Source organism: Phaseolus vulgaris, chromosome 9 (genome assembly GCF_000499845.2).
Source record: "Phaseolus vulgaris cultivar G19833 chromosome 9, P. vulgaris v2.0, whole genome shotgun sequence".
In the NCBI taxonomy this organism is placed as follows: Eukaryota; Viridiplantae; Streptophyta; class Magnoliopsida; order Fabales; family Fabaceae; genus Phaseolus; species Phaseolus vulgaris.
In genome coordinates, this window is record NC_023751.2 from 6,513,178 (window position 1) to 6,536,623 (window position 23,446).

The 23,446-nt window shown below is 27.7% G+C and overlaps 2 protein-coding genes across 2 annotated transcripts; both read left to right on the top strand.

Moving 5' to 3' along the window:
* Positions 1-1,124: 1,124 nt before the first annotated feature.
* LOC137821537 (uncharacterized) lies at positions 1,125-2,614 on the top strand. Its single transcript, XM_068626176.1, has 4 exons — positions 1,125-1,333; positions 1,735-1,848; positions 1,959-2,016; positions 2,246-2,614. The coding sequence occupies exons 1-4, from the start codon at positions 1,203-1,205 to the stop codon at positions 2,357-2,359; spliced, it is 417 nt and encodes a 138-aa protein (XP_068482277.1). The 5' UTR covers positions 1,125-1,202; the 3' UTR covers positions 2,360-2,614.
* Positions 2,615-15,078: 12,464 nt separating this feature from the next.
* On the top strand, positions 15,079-20,699 carry LOC137823190 (uncharacterized). Its single transcript, XM_068628355.1, has 16 exons — positions 15,079-15,335; positions 16,274-16,456; positions 16,576-16,679; positions 16,806-16,944; positions 17,059-17,177; positions 17,406-17,471; positions 17,567-17,674; positions 17,790-17,978; positions 18,446-18,553; positions 18,679-18,819; positions 18,936-19,025; positions 19,127-19,226; positions 19,611-19,682; positions 19,889-20,007; positions 20,122-20,210; positions 20,429-20,699. Exons 1-16 carry the CDS (start codon positions 15,147-15,149, stop codon positions 20,434-20,436), a joined length of 1,824 nt encoding a protein of 607 aa, XP_068484456.1. The 5' UTR covers positions 15,079-15,146; the 3' UTR covers positions 20,437-20,699.
* The last annotated feature ends 2,747 nt before the right edge of the window (positions 20,700-23,446 follow it).

The following is a 23,446-nucleotide window of genomic DNA, read 5'->3' on the forward strand; positions in this document are numbered from 1 at the left end:
AATTTTCTTATGCCCAAAAGAAAAAGGTTTTGCTATTTATAGGGTGTTCCACTGAATCTCTTTCTCACTTTTATCATTCACAAATGGATGGTGTGGAGAACATGGATGGGGAGTTTGAACAAACTACCCTTCACATGTTCATTGACTGCACCTTTCAACCAACATTTTTACATTCCGACACTCCACACACTGCTTTTCAAAATTTTGAGGAGACAATAACTGAGTTGGCTGCTGTTCTTACCGTTCTTACCTCTGCCGTAAGCACTAAAACCACATTCATTCTCATAAATTTATGTCGCATATGTTTATTTCCTCTCTAAATTTCTTGTTCCAAACCATGTATTATTGTCATCTGCTCTTACTTTTGTTCCTAATCCACTGCCCCAGTTACCACCAAACTCTTCACTTCTTAATGCAACACAAATAAGCCACCCTATATCTGCAGTAAATTAACAATTTTTACTGCGCTTAAACTCCGATCCTATAATTACATCTCGTGTTAAAATGACACTTTAGATGACCACTAATACTATTTTCCTTTAATGCATAGGAGGGGTTGACGTTGGAAGGAGAAGGTCCATCTGTTCAAGGACCAACTATAACCCTAACGGGTTACTTCAACCAACTTTTGGACTTCCAAAATGAGAATTTGCTTGTGTAAGTTTTTCCTATCACTTTATGAATTATCATTCACCAGGACAATAACAGTTTTTAAACAAGAACTTTTTACGCCAGTTGTTTGAGAGAATATATGTAAAATGGTTTTACATCAATTAATATTTTAGTATACGCTCTATGTTTTACTGGCTATTCATGTGTTCATATATATTCTGAATTCTTCTTTTTTTAGGCTTCAACGTATTCATCTCTATGACGAGCAAAACTCATGCAATCAATGTTTGATACCAAATAGTTTCAATGGTATCAAGAACCAGCCATCCCCTCATCCAGCATTGGTCCACCAAAACCCCGTGAGTATAAGATGATTATTTTAATATTTTTTATATTATTTAATTACAACTTTACGTTTTATTATATATATTTATTTTAAAATTTATCACATTAAAAATTATAATTAAATTATTAAATTATCATTTTCCATCTGCATAGGTTTTGCTTTTTATTATAAATATTAAAATTTATTGTTAGTATAAGATGAAACAGGTTAAAAATATCATAACTTTTTATTAATATGGACTTGTATGCAGGTACATGCAAGGTCTGGGAATAGTGACAGGGCATACTCCAGTGGACAATTTGCCCCACCTCAAAGACCTGAGTTGTTTCCGCAGCACAATCATACAAGTAACTCTAATGCTGCTTGGAATTCTAGGTACTCTTTGACTTTTCTACTTCCAATTATTACTTACCCATTTATTACTCATTTTGGAATATGAGCCCCGAAAGAGAACAAAATTGCATGTCTAACATCTGTCTCTGACACTGAGACTCAATTTTGTATCTTCCCGATAATATTTAAAACTTAGAATTGAATACGTTTGGATGCTTCCGTAAGGTCATCATGACGTTCATTTCAATGTGAATTTTTAACCCTAGTCCCGAGCACACCCAATTCTCTGCTCCTGATGTCTATGGTGCTACATAATTTTAGAACTAAGTAGTAGTTTACTCTCTATGTAAGTGTGAATATGTTGTTTTTCAATTTCTGTAAGTAATAGAGAATAACCCAAAAATGAGATTACGAGGTTGTTCTGGTTGGTTTGTTTTGAGTAGTCGCAGAAGGTTTCGAGACAAACTGGGAAAGGTGGAACAAGTATTACACCCCAAGGAGCACAAAGGACTCCAGAGAGTGTCGTCCATAGAGATCAAAACCCTCTCTGCTCCTAGGTACACTCCAAGCAAATTTCTCTGTTGCATTTTCTATCATTTTCCTCATTTAACTCTCACAACTTGAGACTGCATAAGAAACTAAGAAAATTAATGTTTCCGAAATTTAGGCAATTTGGAAAGGTCAACTCCTTGGACCCCATCTCAGATTATTCTAACCACCACCAGGTAAATTACAAATCTCTAAACCACACTTTTCTTTTGTTAATAGTGTTGCCAATATGAAGAAATTGATACTATTTTTCCAGTAATTTGTTGTCTTGTCATTCAGCAATATTTTTGTGAATTACCATGAGTTTACATCGTTATGAAAAATGAATTACATCGCAAGCCAATTTTACATTTTGAGCTATAAAAAAGCTTCCGAGTTATGACAGATGATTTTTTCTTTATGCAGAGAAGTAATGTGGAATTCTCAATGGACGATATCAATTTGTATACTCAAATTGTTTTGACAACTCTCACTACTAGAAAGTGCGATCTAATATCAAGTTACAGATTCATGTATTAATATAAAAAATCTTATTAATTGGGGATGCGTATATATATATATGCTTATGAAGCCCCAATAGTTAGTAATACCATAGGGATATGGATATGTTATGGATATGCTGATTAAAATTTATAAAATATTCTATACAGACGTAGAATATTGATATAAAATATTCTATATAGATGTAGAATATTGATAAATAAAGATAGGTTTTTATTTTATTTTATAATTATGGTGATTATAATTTATAGAAGTCACATTTGTAATCATACTAGACTCTCTGTATTAATAAAGAAATATATCAAGTATTTAATGTATATAATGAGAAGTAATGCTACATTTGTATCTAATCGTTATTCTTTCCTTCATTACAATCATCTAAAAAAGCATAATTTTTAAGTTTAATCAATTAAGAGACATCTTTACATTAAGTTAAGTTTAAATAAAGAGAACTTTACACTAAGTCTAACAATACCATTATATTTTCCTCAATATTGTTTCTCTTCTTTCATTCAAAACCCTTAATCTTTTCTCGAAGAAAGGACAAATGTTAGAATGCATATACAAAATATTTATCTATTTTTGTCTATAAATTCCTCTCATAAACCATGAAGAATATGATTGCTTGAAAACCTTTAAAGCAAAACTTTCCAAATACTATTAAAAAATATCTAAAAAATACTTTTCAAATACATATCCAAATAAGCATTCCATAAATATTCTAGAAATATTCAAACAGTATTTAAAAATTATTTCGGAAAAGTATTATATATATATATATATATATATATATATATGAAAAGATCACAGATATTTTCTTGAGATAGTTTTTTGGGCAAACATGCAAACTAAAGCAAAAAGCCTTAACTATCACAACTCAACGAAATTGTGGAATTTTCTATACTTAAATGGCCAAAATATTTTTTCTGAAAAAAATTCGAGTGTCCGAAAGGTGAAAAAGATGATTAAAAAAATTCAGAAATGTTTAGTTTAAGGAAATATTTTTTTAAATAACTTTTTTCATATTTTGAAGTTTTATAAAGCATGTTCATTTTGTAACCTATTTTGTATTTTTAGAAATTGAGGTAATTGGAAATTCCTTTGATTATTTTTAAAGTATGAAATTTATAAAAGACTTTTATACTGAGTTTAAATGTAAAGTAAAAACGTATCGATAATGGAATATTATCATTTTTAATGTATATGCTTTCATAAAAAATATCCTTTAATATTTTTATTACAATAATTTTACTTTTTAAATATAATTATTTTCATAAAAAATCATTTTCGGTCAAAACAACTTATACACAAGAAGAAAAAATATATAAATATTTTAACATACATATACTTTTTCCAAGTTCTTTTTTTTTCATCTAATTTTTATTTGTATATTTTCTTTCTTTTCTACTACAATAATTATTACATTTCCTCTTTTCCCCTCTTCTACATTCATCTCATCCGCCTCTTCTATTTTATACTTAAAAATAAAAATATTTTATCAATTGTAACGCCGTGTTTAATAAAGAAAAAAAAAATAGCGAGGGGAGATCAAATATGAGGAAAAACCCAAGTAATAAAATAAAAGTATTTTTTTTCTGAAGAGAATAAACGAAAAAAAAATACTTTTTAAAAATATTTTATTATAATAATTATAAATTATGTATTATTTTTAAAATATCTATTTATCATTCCTCATTTTATTATTATAATGAAAGAAAATAAGAAAGTGTAGAAGTGTAAATAAATAATGATATATAGTCCCATTAGCTTACCTAAATGACCTATAAAATAAGCCGGACTACAAATTATTTTTCGCAGTTTCTTCCTGCACCTCTACATTTTTCTTCCTGCATCCCCACAATATTATGCAAAGACCATATTATCCCTATTATTTTTTAAAAACCTCAAAATATATTTAAACTGTACTTAATTTTTTACATACTGGATTATGGAATCCAGACAATTTTCGGATTGACGCTTCCAGTAAATTTTCGGATCCACCAATCCATAATTCAAAATATACATTCCATATTCAAACATTCATAATTCAAAAAAAGCATTCTGGATTCACCAATCTGTAACAGAAATATGCATTCTGGATTCTGAAATCCATAATTTAAAAAAAACATTCTAGATTCACTAATCCGTAACAGAATTAGACTTCCGGATTCAGCATTCTGGAAATCAACAATTTATGCAAAATTTGTTTTCGAAACACCCCTTCATCCGAAAAACACAATTTAATCAATTCTGGATTCATGAATCTGGAATACATTACCAGATCCCGATATCCGGTAACCCCAAAATATCCATAACCACCATGTTCCTAAAAAAAACTTTACTCTTACCTCTACAACCCAAACAACACTTCGACAACATAGCATACTCCTCCGTCTTGCCTCAAACAATTACAAAAACCCTCCACCAGTGATTGATATTCAATGATAAAGATGATAAGTGACAAAGGAAGTCCAACATGGTGCTCCTTTTTAAATTAGAGGTCAAGGTCAATCTTGGGATATTTAAAATTGTGGTGCAGGAAGAAAAACGTGGGGGTGCAGGAAGAAGAAGATATTATTATTTTTATCTCGAAGAACTATATCACTTTATGTCTGGCTGGTTTAGCCCATAGTTCAACTGGGTATAGCAGGTCCAACATAAGTTTCTGGGTCAACTCATATTTTAAAATGATAATTATATTTTTTTTTTAAATAATATTATTTTATTAAAACATATATATTATAGTTTATATAAAAAATACTATATTCAAAAATTAAAATTAATTTCATGTAACTAAAATTAAAAAATCATACTTTATTAACTTTTGGATCTAGAATTATTTTTAAACGAACAAAATAGCTCTTTCACTTTAAAAAAAATAAGATTCTGATTTTTGAATTGTAGTTTTCAAATTCTAAATTTTTAAATCCAAAATAAAAGATAATTTTAATTTTTTTGAAAGATAATACAATACAGATTAAAATTGATATGCTTCAGCAACTTAAAATATACCTAAATTTACAGTTGGTTTGAAATATGGATTAGTAGAAATTAAAAAAAGAAGTTATACTTGGTCCATCGTTTTAGTCTGGTTCGTCTTTGTCATTTCTAAATTCTTGGTTCATTTCACAATTGTTTTTAATGGAAACCCTTGAGAAGGGTCAGCTACGAGAGTTTATGAGTATGAGAGGAAATATTTTATTTTAAATGTTTAAATATATATATATATATACATATATGTTAATTAGTACAAATTGTTGCATTACAAATTATTTTCATTATTAACATAATTTCAATAAATCTTAAAAGATCTATAACATTTTTATCTCATTACTCTTTGATTACGATTTCTCATCTAATGTATATTTTAAAATATATTTATCGTTATTGTCTATTATTAAAAAAACATACTTATATATTAAACTATACATACACATTATTTTTTATTAATATACTAATTTTTATCTTATTTTCTTCATAATTTAAGTGTTTATTCCGTGTATTTATTAAAAGAACGGACACTTTAAAATATATTACCACAAATCAGTTATATATTAATATATTACAATGAACTGAAACCCTGTTCAATATAAAGTTAGAAACATAATACATGGATAAAAAATAACGACCAACATAATAATATTTTTAATTATATGTGAGACTTTAATTTAAAAAGCATAAAATAAAATAAAACAAAACAATATAAAAAGTTATTGACCCATGTACTATTCGGTCTTAATTTTTGAATTATGGTTTAACTAAAAATGATTATCAGTGCTAGGATGGTATAACAAAGCGTACCTATATTATTATGTATATTAGAGTCAAACATTTTCTTTCCATTGGTTGCTTGAAGAGAGAGATAGTTGAAGGTATTCGAAGCCCAACCCAACCAAATATAGAACTAACTAGTGAAACTCCAGTAGAAAAGGGTGTGTACAAAGAGGCAAAACCTGTCTCATCCAAGTTCGGCGAAAGTTGTAGAAGAAATAGAAACCTATAGAAAAATAAAACATGAACACTACTTGATATACAATAAAACCGTGTAAAACCTTTTAATAAGGAGCTCTAAACAATTGTTTCTATAATATTTAAAAATAATATATGTATATATATGCATTTATATAAATGTTTTCTGATGGGGTTGGTTTCAGATAACTATTGAGACAACTTCTTTTCTTTCCTTAGTCGTTCGGTTGGATAATACTTCACTTTCTTTCCAAGCAAACTCCTTTCTCTTCTCCATTCATTCTACCTCTCGGTTTCCTTGTAATCCAGACTTGGATGAGACTGGTAAAAAGCACTCTGACGCTCAAGTCAATTTAGTATTTGACACTCGATTGTCAGAGCTATATGATGACGTACCTGAATTCTGGAATCTGTGTTATTTATATTATTTTAGTGGACTTTTCTTATTGAGCTCACTACAAGAAAATCATGAAATAGAAACCAATTTTTAGAAACAAAAAATAATTAGTTGCTATAGTGACTAAATTAGAGACTATTTTAGAGACTAAAAAAAATTAATTTCTAAATTAGTTTATATTATTGTTAAATGGTTTCTAAATTGATATCTAATAAATAATTGGTAGTTAAAACCTTGGTAGCTAATTAGATACCAATTTAGAAACTATTTAACAATAATATAAACTAATTTAGAAACCAAATTTTGTTTAGTCTCTCAAATAATCTCTAATTTAGTTACTATAGCAACTAATTATTTTTTGTTTCTAAAAATTGGTTTCTATTTCATGATTTTCTTGTAGTGGCTAGATTAGAAGACTTGGGTCATGTTTAGAAATACATTATCTCGCTCTTAACCATTGATTAACTTGATTAAGTCTGCTTGAACATAATTAGATTCATGATGTCAGTAGGTCCATTGAGGGAGTTCGATTGTACGACTCACCGGTACAATAAATATACCAACTTACAACTTAAACAGTAAATATTTTTGCATGCAGTCACACATATCAAACATAAACACGTATATGTGTTTGTTTGAAAGGATAACCATATACAACTCATAAATCAAATATCAAAGTATTAAAAGAAGATGTGAAATTTAGTGTAAAACATCTGAACCTTATAATTAAATACCAAAACATTAATATATTTATATTTAGAAGAGTCATTAAAACCCACTTCATACTCATTAATTTTAAACTAAATTACCCTTTTAATCTCTATATTAAAGGTTAAACATCAATTATGTTTTATAAATTTGAACAAATTCAATGTCGATCCAACTATTTTTAAAATGTTCAACTTGGTCCCAACTTTTTAAAACTAATTCAATGTGGTAATCCTAACCTTTTTTAAAACGATTCAATGTGGTAACAACACATAATTCAATGTGTAATGACAAAGTTATAAAGGTAAATTTGTTTTAATGAGGACAATCTAACATAAAGAACCACATTCAATCATTTAAAAAAAAATGGGACCATATTGAATTTTTTTAAAAATTTGAAATTGAATTCTCTTTTGACCCTTAATAAAGAGACTAAAATGGTAATTAAGTCTTATTTAAAATAGAGGTCAAATAGTCTTTTAATAAGATTTATGTGAAGAATATTTTTAAGATTTCTTTCATAGATAACCCTCTAATTAATATCTTTAGATATTTTTTAAGATCTTCCTTCAAGCCTTTCTTTTGGGCCTCCCTATAGGTATGAGTCAATGTTCTTTATGGGTTTTAATAGTATTGTGGTGTCGAGTGAGTTCATAAGACAAAACAATCAAAGGTTTTAAGATGTGCATATGGATTCACAACTAACATGGTATGAAATTGGAGGTGACTCATGAAATGATCTTCATGCATCATGAGTCCACCTATCCTCAATGCACTCACTCCATGTGTGAAGCCACAACTAGTAATATTCCATTTGACTCTAAAAAGTGTTATGTATAGATTGAGTCTCTCACTTATTTTCAAACCACAAGCAATTATCTTATTATAGCATAGACGTTCCATTGCTAGAATGATTATTCATAATATCCTTCTTTAGGTGAGTTGGCACCAAAACTCCTAAATTTAACGAACTTAATTTTTTTAAACTAGACGATTATTGGAAGTGTTTCATATCCTTGATAATTAGGTAGGCTCTCACCAAATGATGATGACTCATTTGTTGTTTGGGTCGCCAAGTTGATTGTGATCTTTCGTCATCACTCAACACTGCACCCTCGAAGTTTTCTAGGACTTTTATGAGTTTCTTAGTAAAATGGTACCTGACAAAGGTCCACTAAAATAATTTCACAATACATAGACACTTCTTCTATTGCACACATTTATACCCAAGTGCCTCAACCATCACAATAATCACATATCTAGAACCTTTAGACACACGATCTTTTTCATATCATATGTAATTTGTTTATTTTCAATATTCATGCATATTCTATATATGTTTTTCAAGTTTATGTCTAAGGGTGGTTAAACTTACTAAGTATTTAATCTAGTTTACGAATTCAACCGCACATGAGGAAGATAACAAATTAGGATTTTAGGAGACACAAAGACCTAATAAAAAATTAACAATTGACCTAATAAAAAAAGCAATACCAATCATAATAGGTGGGAAATGTTAAAGATGTATGGAACTCAACATTTGTGTCAAAAGGCACAAGAATAGAGGAAGAAATGCAAGGGATGAAGCTGATAAAAAATCAAATATTAATTCGCAAATCCTACTCCAACAAAAGAAGATGAAAAATGGTGAGACAAGTTCAAGGAAACTTGGAATGCTAAGAAAAAAATCTCTTTGAAACTATATGGCCGACAAACCCCGTATGAGAAAGAAATTGATGTTAACTTTTCATTCTCTCAATAATTTTTAACCTGATGTTGATATAATGATTGTAACATATTGTTTTGGATAAGGAATGAATATTCTAAAATTCTTAGATTATGAAATATAGGCAAATAAATATGATTCATCAAAAGACAGTGCAAATATAAAGTGATAAATGGAAAGTAATATTCATGCATTAAGGGAAGGAAATTATTAGATAATATAGTTAGGATCAATGAAGTGGTTAATGAAATACGGAGAAAAAAATTATCAATGCATAATTGTGAAAGCAGACTTTAAAAAAGACATACATTTGGTAAATTTGAAATTTCTCCTTTATATGATGAGAAAATTAGGATAAAAGAATGCTTAGAGTTATCATCCATATCTGTTTTATTTAATGAGAGCTCAATAGAAAAATTCATTCTCTCATAAGGATTAAGGTAAGGAGATTTGTTAGTCCCGTTTTGATTCCTGATAGTGGACAAAAGGTTAACAGGTGTAGTAACAAGGTTTATTTGAGGAAATTAAGGTGGAGAGAAAGGAAATATGTACCAATCTGCTTCAATTCATGAATGGCACGTTATTCATATGTAAAACAAACATAAAAAAACATTTTAATTATAAAGATCATCCTTAAATATTTTGAATTGGGCTCCGGTTTCAAAGTCAACTTTTTGTTATAGGGGTAGAGCAAAAGATCATTGAGAGTTTCTCAATTGTCCTAAATTGCAAAATTATGAGTACCCCATTTACCTGTTTAGGATTACCTGTTGGGAGAGACCATAAGACAAAACAGTTATGGCAATGACTGATTATAAAAATTAGAAAAATATTATTTGTTTGGAAAGAAAAGAATATTGATAACTGCTTTAGTCACATTCAATTTTTAAACAAATAATAGGTTCCCACTAGTGTTGTGTATATGGATCCAAAGTAAATAATATTATTTTTAAGAATGAAAAATCAGATGGTGTGGAAATTTTTACTCAATGGTGATAATAATGATATAGTATTTTTTTTTATCAGCAATAAATTAATAGAATAAAATGAGACTTTAAGAAGTGCCTCAACCTTTATACATAATTACTTCTAGTTCAAGTAATGACAATACATAACATAGTAAAAGTTTAAACAAACTTAACACTAGAGGACTTAAACTGAAAAGGAATCCCAACTCAAGTAACGATACAGTATGGTGTGTTGAAAGAATTTTAAAATTATTCGACCGTACTTATTAAGGTTGTAAGGATGAATAAATAGAGATTAATTTAAAATATAAAATAGTTATAAAGATTTTAAATTAATGGTTAGATATCAATTTAAAAATTATTTTATAAATTTTTATTAATAATACAAATTATTTTAAATACTAATAATTTTTTAAGTTTATAAAATAGTTTTTAATTTAATTAAATAATATCTCATTGTTTGATTTCTAAAACTAATTTTTATTTAGTAACTTTTTTAGTGTAAAATCTAAAAACTTAAAACTCTACAACCCAAAAAAACCAACATGTGTCTCATTCGATTCACAACTCTTCTTTTTGTAAACATCACTCTTGGATGAAAAATAAACTGCTTAATGTTCACCACCAAAGGAGCATACTATTGCACCATATGCAAGGGAAGTAGGTATTGCAACGTATACAACATTTGAGGGAAGTAGGTAGGAATTAAAGTTGCTATTTTTTGCTATTTGATATAGTAAGGGTAAAACATTTTCAAAGATCTGAAAGAAGTCAAAGTTTAGAAATTAGAAATTTCTAATACAAATTTTAGACTTTACTCTCTACTTTTTTACTTTGTGCATATTTGTACACTATTTATTTAATATAATTATTTTTTTATTTATCAAAATATATATATATATATATATATATATATATATATATAACATAAATCATTATAATTGGTTTAACTAAACTTCTATTTAATGTGAGTTTCAAGTCATAACGTGTTCAAACAAATTCAATTCTAATTCTGTAATGAGTTTTTTTTTAATATTATTAAAAAATCATTAAATAAAAAATAATTCTAAAAACAAAAAAATTAATTATTATATTAAATAAATAAAATATTATATTATAATTACAAAATTATTAGTATTTAAAATAATTTTTATTATTTCTTAGAATTTTTTTATTAATATGTATAGTCTACTTATGTATTGTTTTTGTTAACATATGAGTTTTAGTTTAGTCTCTCCATATTTTTGTATTTTCATTTTTTTAATAATACTTTTTTTATGTGATGACAAATGATTGTTGTTACTTGATATGTCAGTCTAGTTGAGATGTCAAGTAGCATAATGATGTCTAACATAAATTTTTTTTATAAAAAATAAATAGTTTTTATAATTAATAAAAAATTATAATCTAATTTTTAAATTGATATTTAATATTAGTTAAAAATTATGTCTATATTTATAAGACCTGTATTTTGAGTCCTATAATAAAATGTTAATAAAAAATATGTAGAATGTAATTATTTATAAAGAATTCTAAAAAGTTAATGTAAATCTATTATATTAATACAATGATTATAATTTAATTTATTGTTAATTATATTAATTTAAAAAATTAATTTAATTTTTTTATTAATAGTAAAAAATATATTAAATATATTAATTTATAAAGTAATATTTAAATTATAATAATAATAATTTTTTAATTTTAAAATAATTTTTATTTAATAATTTTTTTAATGAATTTTTCGGTAATGTTACTCTCTTGAACATTATATTATTTCACTTGTAGCGTTTTTCTCTTTTAAGTATATTCTATATCAAATAAAACGTAAAAGTGTGGGCCTTGAATTTGAAAAACCATAAATTTTCTTACGTTTCTTAATGAGTTTTTGTAAAAGTCAACGCATTTTATTTAATAAAGTTTTAATTAAATAAACTTATCTTCATAAATCAAACAACATGTTTCATAAATCTGGACAACCTGCTTGTGGTGGGTCCAAGTATATTTGTTTTCCAAGGAACATTAGCTCCCTGTTTGCTTCAGGGATGTACTGTTCAAGAGGAAGGATGTGAGTGAATATCCATGGTTTTGATCAAGGGATGTGCAGGGAAGTGAAGGAGAGGATATATCTGTGAACAGTAAATATCCTATCCCCTCAAAATGAAGAGATGTAGAGGGAAAGCCATGTCAGCATCCTTTATTTCCAAATTTACCCTCATCTGAATGTATCACAATGCTTCATTTGAATGTATTAGTATTTAAAAAAAAATATTTTACAATGTTTAAAATATATATATATATATATAATATTTAAAATGAAGAAACAAATCATAATAAATTTTAAAGAAGTTTTAAGTTTGTTTATTATTTTATAAAATATTATAAATCACTGTACAAAAATATAGTTAAATAAAATCTTCCATTTATATATTAGTTATTAGGATAGATCAGATGATACCTATTTTTCAAGTTCTAATAAGATATTTTATTAAATGTGGTTGGATTTATTTGTTTTTTAAAGAAAAAAATATACTATATCTAATTAAAATTGAAAATATTACCTGGATTTGACCATGGTCATCATCAAAAGATTATACTAAACATTTTTCATTTTATTTTATACTAAATATTTAATTTATTTAATTAAAAAATCCCTAAACACAATCCATCACTTAAAATAATTTTATTATAACTTAAATTATTCATTAGAAACTGAAAATATAATTAATATATTTTCACGTATTTTTACATCATTTATTAATAAAAACTACACTTTATTATAAATATTAGTTATTAAATAAATTTAACTAACACAAATATTTAATAAAACAAAATAATAATAATTAATTATTGAACTATATCGGATTATATTACTAATACGTTTTTATCCTTATTTTTTATGGAATTTTTTTTCTATGGATTTATTACTAATATTAAAAAATAGTAATTTTTTTATTTATATAAGATGTGATTTATTTTTTAATTTTATAGTATATGTTTAATATTTAAAGAAATTATTTGAAATTCTGTTTTTTTTTATGTTTATATTAATATATTTTTATATATAGTTATTATGTTTGAGTTATAATTTATTTTAATAATTTTTTATGATTTTTTTTTATTGTTAATTACGTTATATTTTTGTTGTTGTGGTATTTTTTATTTTTCATTTCTAGAGGATTTTTAATATTAAAAAATAATATCTTTTTATTTATATAAGATTTGATTTATTTTTCAATTTTATTACTTGAAGATTTGTTTTTATTTAATTTGTTGAATACATATTTTTTTTCTAATTATAGTTTTTATATTATACATATTTACATTTAACATATATTTTTTTAATTATAATTTTTAAATCTACGAAATGTGTGAAAGTTTTTCATTTTTAAACAAAAACAACTCATTTTATTTTTAATTTTTTTAATAGGCAAGGGTTAATCTGTAAAATAACATTTCACACCTTTAAAAAAAATTAAAATTTCCTCATAACCATCCCATCACTCACAAACTCCCATAAATTTTCCTCACACATCCATCCTAACATACCCCAATCCAAACACCTTCACTTTCTTCACTTTCTTCACACTTTCCTCACACATCCACTCCCTCAAATCCTCACACATCCCCTCCTTAATCCAAACAGAGCCTAGGTGAGCATATAAATACAAGACTGAGTATAAATGGTAGAATAGTGTTTAAGAATTAAGAAAAATAGTTAATTTAAAAATATTATAAATTGATACTTATAAAAGTATTCCAGTTCTAATTTGAAACTTATTAACAGTAACGGAAAAAACATAACAATTTAATATTTTATAAACTTAAAAAAACGATTGAATTTAAAACATCATTAATATTTTAATTTTTTAATTATTATATTTCTCTACATAAAATTATTCTACATCGTTATAGAGTTCAAGTCAATGATAGTTTATTTTTCTCCTTTAACTCTTTGAGGTGCATTTTAAGGATAAAACTGTGACGAAACTTCGAGCTTCAAAGTGGATAATATCTCGAATGTAATGATTGATCCTAACGATGATATCTCAACTGACTTGAGGTTGAAGCATCGGAACATCTGTGAGAACGAAACGAGGTTAAAAAAAACGAAACCTCGTTCTCCAAAGGAATGGAAGAGTGATTCTAAAAAACGAACTCTATTTCTCTTAGCTCCTTAATTAGGGGAATCCGTTCCCCTTAAACCTCGATGGAGAGTTTGTTTCAGTACACCAATAGTCTCACATCATTAAGGAGTCGAAGTCAAGGATATTTTATCTTTTTGCCTTAACTCTATGAGATGTCTTTTAAGGAAAAAACGAGTTGCAAATTTCAAAACGGACAATATTTTAGATATGGTGATTAATCCCTTATCGATATTATTTCAACGAACTTGAAGTTAAAACACTATTTTTCAATAATAATAACAAATTATCATTTGTTAAAAAAATATAAAATTGGTCAAGACTATTTTAATGTAGTAGGCAATGCAAGTTACCTCTAGAAAATAATTATTAAATAAAATTTAATTTTAGAATTATTATTATTATTATTATTATAAATACTAAAAGAATTATAATAAAATAATTTTATTATTAATAAAATTTATAAACTATTTTTTAAATCAGTATTTAATTAATTAACAAAGTTTTGGATATCAATTATAATTATTGGTAGCTAATTAGATACTAATTATTACTAACTAATTAGATACTAATTTAAAAATTAATTTCTAAATTTTATTAATAATAAAAATTATTTTAAATATCAATAATTATTTTAATCTTTAAAATAATATATAATTTAATTGAACAATTAATATTTTTGACCTCTAAAACTAATATTTATTTAATAACTTTTTTTGTAGTGTATAATCTTCTAGCATAACTCATACGTTTTGTCCACATAACAACAAAGCATCCTAGTTTGTTCGTCCTTTTATAGAGAGTGTCTTGTCTTCCATTTACTTGTGACAATAGAATTGTGGTTTCATTTATTTAGTATTTTGCCCAAATTTTCTCTCTTTGGCAATCAGAAATGGAAGGTTTACACAACATCGATGGGGAGTTTGAGGCAGATAACCTCAGTGTGTTCTTTGATTGGAACGACGACCAGTTCATACCAACATTTTTACAGTCTGACAGCCCCATCACTGCTTTGGAAGATCCAAATTTAATGGAAAATTTTTCTTTTCAAACTGAGGTTGCTCCTGTTAATCCCTCTGAAGTAAGCACTAAACTGTCTCTCTTTCTCTTTCTTACCTTTTAACAAACTTTTATGCATCTTACTGCATATGTAGCCTGTGTGTTTTTTTAATGGTCATACAGAGTTTGCCTAGGAAGGAAAGTAAAAGGAAAAAAATATTAAAGAAAATAAGCAAGACAAAGAAAAAAATTATGGGTTACTTAGTGAGAGAAAAAAACTATTAAAATTTGTTTTTTTTTTCTTGTTTATTTTGTTCGAGATCTCACATCACATCGACTATAAATAATTATTTTTTCATAGTATATAAATGAGTACAAATCTCACTTTAATGAGTCCATTTTATAAGGTTGTTGTTAAAATTCATTTTCTAATATGATATCAAAATTATTTAGAATCTATCTTATCGAGTGATTGTTAAACTTATCCGACTATTTACTAAAATCTCACATTGATTAGAGATAAAAATATTTTATAATATATATAGGTGTGGTATAAATCTTACCTTATTAGAAATAAACCGTTGAGTTAGATTTAACTTCCACTTCATAAACATAAATAAATAAATAATTGATATTTAAATTTACAACATCAACTTCATGCATCTTTTTCCTTGAAAGGAAATTTTTTGAAAAACATTGAGCCCACGTGCATTTTCATATTTTCTAGCATGTAAGAAATAATGCCAAAAAGAGTAAGGAACTTATTGTTCTTATTTTTCCTTTTTCATATCTGTTTCCCTATGTTGCTTTGTTATTACTGTCATTTATCTACTCCAAATTTTTTAAAGCTACAATGATGATGTATGTGTAATGAGCATACTTGTGCTATGATGAATTAAAAAATTACTTTGAAAACATACGCAACGCACACGTCACACTGAACATCTTCACGTAAGAGGAAACTAGAAATGTTTGTTTGTGCAATTTGTTAATGGTAATGAATTTATATGAATTATCCAGGTTATGGAATCAATAGATGAAGCACAAAGTCAGGTCCAACCCACGGACCCAACGTCTTGGTTTTCCCAGGGACCCTCAACTGAAGTGGATTTTACTTTTGTTCCAAATCCATTGCCACCTCCACCACCACCAAACACTCTAGTTCTTAATGGAATACAACCAAGCAACTCTTTATCATCCCCGGTAAATTAATGATTCTTAATAATTTCTTAAACACAATTATTAATTATATATCGTATCTCAATCTTTTTAAACGCCACATTAGATGACAAGTAATCGTATTTATTGCATAATTTAATTAGGAGAGATTGGCGTGTGAAGTAGAAGGTCTATCTTTTCGAGGACAGGATGTCACTCAAACTGGTTCCTCCAATCAATTCTCAGACTCGCAAAACCAACATTTGCAGTAGGAAAATGTTATTTTCGGCAGTGAATTCATATTTTAATTAAAAAAATTCTGTTTGTTCTCAACATATCATCAGCATTATTCTCTGAAACTTTTTGTTTACTTGTTAATCTTACTATGATGTAGACTTACAGATCTTCATTCTAATGGCGACCAAAACCTGAGCAATCAACTTTCGGTACCAAACACATTCGGAATCAATAATTTCAATGGTCTCAATATTAACCAATCATCTCCTAACCCAGGGATGGTCCACCCAAACATGGTGAGTATAATTGTTGAGAATGTTCCACAATACATGCTCCATAGTCTTTGCTTTTTTGTGAACCTTATACATGATCATATTCTTTGTCAAAATATCTGGAGTTGTTGTATGCAGGTACAGGTAACGCCAGCGATTGAAACATACGCAAGTGGAGTGTTTGCCACACCCCAGAGGCCTGCGTTTTTCCCGCTTCAGAACCATATCAGTAACTCCCATTCTGCATGGAGTTCTAGGTGCTTCTTTGCCTTTTTCTATTTCCACTTAACCCTTACCCAGTTATCCCTCCCCTTAGAAATTATGAACCCCACAAGACAACAAAATTACGCGTCTCACATGTGAACCCCACCTCTTGTTCACTGTCAGACTCACAATTTTGTATCTTCCCTAATAGTTTTTTAAACCTTACAATTAAACATGTGTGGATGCTTCTATCTACTGACGTTATGAATTTTTAACAGCAGGCCCCAACATACCCAATTCTCCTCTCCTCATATGTATGGTGCACTGTACGCACCCAACCACATGCAGTATGATTTCATTCATCTCCTACTTATTGCAATTACTCAATTACTCCATTAACAAATTAACAACAAAATGCATGAACTGTTTATTTTTTATTCAGGTCATTCTCTACACTGCATAATCAAGTCGGCCATTCCTCTGAATTGCAGCATATTCATGGTTTACAGTCTCAAAATTCTATATGGCCTGTCAACCCAATGTATCCTAGGTATCTAAATAGTTTCACCTTTTCTTGTGCTACTACATGAAATTTACTAAAATGTTCTTCACCATTTAACAAATCAGCATTATCAAGCACGTGGTTGTTTTTCTTTTTGTCTTAGGTTGGAGCCATACTCAGATCTTAATACTGCTTTTGTCACAATGCCATCAATTCCTTATCAACAAGGTTTTAGACCAATGCTGCCTGAGCCTGCAGCTCGTTCTGCATTCTCAGTTGCCAATTATGGTCAACAATTTGTGATGAGCAATTCCTATGGATTCGGATCTTCAGTGCCTCCGACCAATCAAATGTTTGCCTCAAATTTTCACTTTTGTTACTACTTCACAAAAATATTGCCATTTAAGGCTTTATACATAAATTTAAAAGCATTAAATAATCATATAATATTTATAAATATGTATATATATAATTACATTTGATTACTTTATATAATATTAACTTATATATCTCTCTTGTTAAAAAAACTTTGTACATATGTCAAAAGATGGTATAGGAAAGTAAAATTAAAAATAATGTATCTTTAAAGAATGGATTTATAAAACTTAATACATAGAAATAGTTGTTGAGGGAAATACTCCCCCCAAAAAATAAGTTAGCCATAAAAGGGATTTATCCTTTTTCCTTACAATTAATTTATTATATAAAAAATTGAAAACAACTTTTACATTGCAATCATTTTAAAGTGGCTAACTATATATATCCATTTATCAAATATAACATTTTATTTACTCTCTTAGTAAGATTCCATTATTGCAGGTATTCCTCATTGTATCAAAATCAAAATCAGGGTCATTACCATCATCCCCAAGTCATCATGATGCCCAATAATCAAGTGCAGCAAAGTAGTGCCTCAATGCAACAGTGGTGAGCAACCAATTTATCAATAACCATTAACACTCTCTACTATAGAAGGATGCAGTGCCATTTTTTTCACCAAGTGGTACAATAATTTATATATGTTATAATTATTCATGACTTTTCAAATAAAGGTCCCAGGGTGTGTCGAATCACATTAGTACATATAATCAAAGGATGAATACCCCTAATCTGCAACGGTATAGTTCTCGGGCTGAAGCATCAAGTTCACGACTTTCTATATCCAGGGAGGCAAATATTGCTCCCGTTTTAAGGTATAATTAAAAAATGCACACTATATTGCATGATTTTTTAGAGTTAAAAAAAATACTTTTATTGTTGTTTATATTTTCATTTTGTGGATAAAAAGTTTAATAATAGCATAAAAAAGTTTATCTAGAATACAAGAAGAAGCCACTATTCCGAATGAAGTACGGATTAGTCGGGACATGGGAAATGTTATACGAACTTCATCAACTAGGTAACTTACTTTAGCTATCTATGATTTCTCTTGCAATTTGCAGCTTGTAAAATTAGGATACTAGTACGTGTTCTTATTTACATGGTTGAATTTGTTAATAGGTCTGAACCTTCTGATGCTATTAGAAGGATCCTAGATATGAATCCTTCGCGGTTGATTAGCCGTTCCATTACTGTTGGAGGCAGCCACCTAACTGAAAGGGTAAAAATATCTAGAACATGCAGTATTTTTTATATTTAAGGGTAGAATTATGAATATGTACTATCACGACTTTGAGTTATAAAATACACACTAGATAAATCTGGTGATACAAATAATCTTTTTTCATAATTTTGAAATTATATTTATCAAATCACTTGTAGTTAAAATATTTTCTTATGATTTGAGAAATAAGTTGTTTCCATTGAGATAGATAAAAAACATATATTATCATTTGCTCATAAACAATACAATACATTAGTATAGTAGTTTCCCCAATCTAGATTTTCTCCTTTTGATGTGCATGTGAATGGTGTGAATGGTGTTTTTATTTTTTCTTCCCTTAAAGACAGCCATTCTTAAACCTGAAAAATGGATTTTGTACAGGTACGTTACCGACCACCACCTCGTGGTCGTCCTCCAAAACGACGCTATGAAGAGTATTTTCAATGTGAAAAGGTAAGCGATGTAAGTAAACCGTTAATTTCTGAAAAAATAACAAATCATCTCATTAGTTTTAAAATAGGTCTTTGAAAGTGTAAAATGCTGTATAAAATTGGTGGTTTATGGACTAAAAGCGTGAATATACGTTGTTTCTTGTTATACTGTGATAAAGAAGAATATATGAACCCTAGAATGATGCAGTCTTGGCTTGTTTTGAGTAGTTGCAAAAGGTTTCTTCAGAAATAGGAAATGCTGGAACAACTTCAACATCCCAACAAGCCCAACATATTCCTTGCAGTTATCAAAACGCCGCAGCCACAAATGCCTCCTCTGCTCCTAGGTAGACTCTGAAGCTCAAAAGTCAATATCTAATGCTGCTCTTCTCACCATACTTTAAACATTTAACTTAAAAGTGCTGAAGAAACTGAAAATTTTCATGGTTCTGAATTTTCAGGCAGTTTGTGAACTCTGTCTGTGACATAGAACTTGGAAGGATAGGTCATCCCATTGACCCCCATCTTACATCATCGAAACCACAGACAGGTAAATTACAATTCTCTAAACCACACTTTTCTTTTATTGAACACTGATGAAGAAATTTGGTAAGATAATCAGTAATTAGTTGTCTTGTTATTCAACAATATTCTAGTAAGTTATGGGAAGTTTATATCACTATAGAAAAATTATGTAGCAAGCCAGCATTACATATTTTGAACTGAAAACTTCATAATATATGACAAATGGTGATTTTCTTAATGCAGAGAAGTAATGTGCCTGGAGTTCTCAGAATATATGAGACCATAGCTTTCTCGAGCAGTTGGACCGGAAGATTTCAATTTGTATCTTTAAGAACTCGTTATTTCAAATTCTCATAAACAAAGACAAGTTTTCACAATATTATTTGCACATACAAAATTTGACATCTCTAAGAAAAAGGGTTATGTAATAAGTTTTCGTGTGCAAGTAATATAAAAACTCATGCTGATGTTGGTTTGGGTCTACCAGTTTTGCAAGTAGTGCTGGATAGCTTTATAATCTCTTGCTTGTGTTAATCTCTTGGTTTGGATGGCATTAACCACTAATATATCCATAAGGAATAATCTCCAATAGGAATGATAATGGGGTGGGGGTGGTGTGGGTTTTCACCACCTTGTCTTCCGACTACCTTGCCTTGTGGCTACCGGTTCACTCACCCCCTATAATCTACCTTTATAGTATTTCATCGTTCAGCATTGAAACCACCTATCATCTGGTCCCAGGTATTGTCAAACTACATAACTCATTACGCACCAATTTTACTTAGCGGAGCATAATCAAGACATTTGCTGCATTAAACTCAGGATAGTAGTTGAATCGATATAAAAGTAGTGTATCGAATAGCTGATTTTCTGAATCGTGTATCGTTTTCTATCGTGAATAGTAAAATTCATAAACATTAAAAAATGTAATATATAATTAAATATAGAAGATATATAAGATGCAATTAATTACAAAACAAAGTTTTTTTATCATCATGGAACTTTTTTTTTTGTTTTTACCAAAATGGGATTACTGTAAAAAAATTACAAATCTGAAGCAAGTCGTGCCAACTTGACACGACTTCATATGTAGAAGTCGTGTCAAGTTGACACGACTTTGTCACGTCAATCTGAAGTCGTGCCAACTTTTAGATATTGAGAACATGGAATGTCAAACATGAAATCTTATTTCAGTTAATATTTTTGTAGTGTACTTTTTCTTAATCTGATTTTTTCTTAATTCGATTTTTTTTTTCTCTAAGGAGAGTTTTTGTTAGGAAGGTTTTAATGAGGTCAATAGAACATAAATAAAATGTCTTTTGTTTATGATATATGTATTTTAGCCAAGAAAGTTTCAATGTGATCACTCTCTAGAACCAAGTATGCCTAGGAAGATTCACATCGATCCCTTTTGAATAAAAATTGAATTAGTCTAGGAAGCTTTGTGAACAAATGATCACTCCCGATTATCCTAAAAACGAAAAATTGGCAAGTAAAAACAGAAGGAACCAAGTATAATATGATTAAAAATTCTGAAATGAAAGTGACCAACACTTACAAAATTATATATATACTCAGTCACAACTCATAAAATAGGCTATATATATCGAATTAAATTAAACATAAACTCATCATTATATTTATATAATATCAGTTATTTAAAATTTATCCTAATTAAGATTAATTAAAATTTAGACTATCTTTAATTTCAATGTTCGATATTTAATATAAAACTACATGCTCTCGATATCTAAGGTTAAATTATACCTACACTCACCACCTTAATACTCTTATTAAAGCGAACAATAAGAACCAACTAAGTGAGATTCTTTTATTTCATTGTATGTAAGAAAACACTCAAGAAACATATCATAATGCTTAATTGTTTATTTTCCAAATAAATACATAAATTTCTATGAATTTTTTTTTAGCTAATTTAAAGTTAAAAATAGAGGATATATGCTCAATGATAGTTTATAAACGATTATTACGAAACTACTAATTTCTACGACCCTCAGTTTTAAATTTAGTTATATTCCGCAAATTGACTACGACTAGCCTGAAGATCTTCTCACACTTGTTGCAACGGAAGAGCTTAAGGAAGTTTTGTTCTCCATGAATCCTTATAAGGCATGTGTTCCAGATAATAGAATGTTAATATATAATTAATACATACTTTATTAAATAAATTTAATTTAATGTAACTTATGTTATTTTAAAAAAATTAAAACTTGTGTATATTGAACAAAAATAAAAGAAAATTGTTTATAGAGTAATTTGATTTTTTTTTATTAATTTGTTGTGTAATCAATACTTAAGTATGTCTTATTTTCATCCTTAAAATATCCGAATTTTGATTTTAATCCATGTAAAATATTTTCATTGCTTTTTATTATTGTAAAACTAAATAGTTAATTTTGGTCCCTAAAATCAATTTTAATATAAATGAATATATAACATATATTTTATAGATCTTAATTTTTTTTAGAAGACATTAATTATTAACATTATTTCACAGGCATAATATGGAATAATCACTTAATTTGTATTCAAAACAAATACCGTATGATATTAAGGATTACAAATAATAATTTTCAATTATAGAGGAACTAAAAACAAAGAAAAGAAACCAGTGACTAAAATAAAAATACATTTTAAGTCCATAAACAATATAAAAACAACTTTTTTAAAATTACAATTATTTTAAAACGGATATTTATCAATGCACATTAATTATATTTAGTATTAGAAGACTCCCCACATCCATTAGAGAAAAAAACATTTCATAATATATAAGTAAGGACAAACATCATCTTATAAATCATTTTCATAAGATTGAGTTAAATTTAAAATTCACATGTTAATATAATATATCAAAGTCATTTAGAGTTTATCTTAGCGAAAGTTTATTGGAGTTATTAAGTTACTTGCTATCGGGTCACTATGGAACCATCCATAAATATATAGTCTCACATATGAGTTGGTAGCCTCAACGTGATGGGGTGTGTTGAAGATTCCACATCAAGTAGAGATAAAAAATTTCATAGTATATAAGTGGGTCAAAACATTACCTTGTAAGTTGATCCACCCCTTAAGTGGTTCATGTTATTCAATCTTTATTGCTGATAAAAAAAAAAACTTTGTAAGTTGATATTTTAAGATTGAGTTAGGCTTAAAGTTTACTTCTTAATACTTTCTAAGAAATCAACCTTATCAAAAAAGGATCTTTACATTAAATATTTTAAATTTTATCAAAATTAA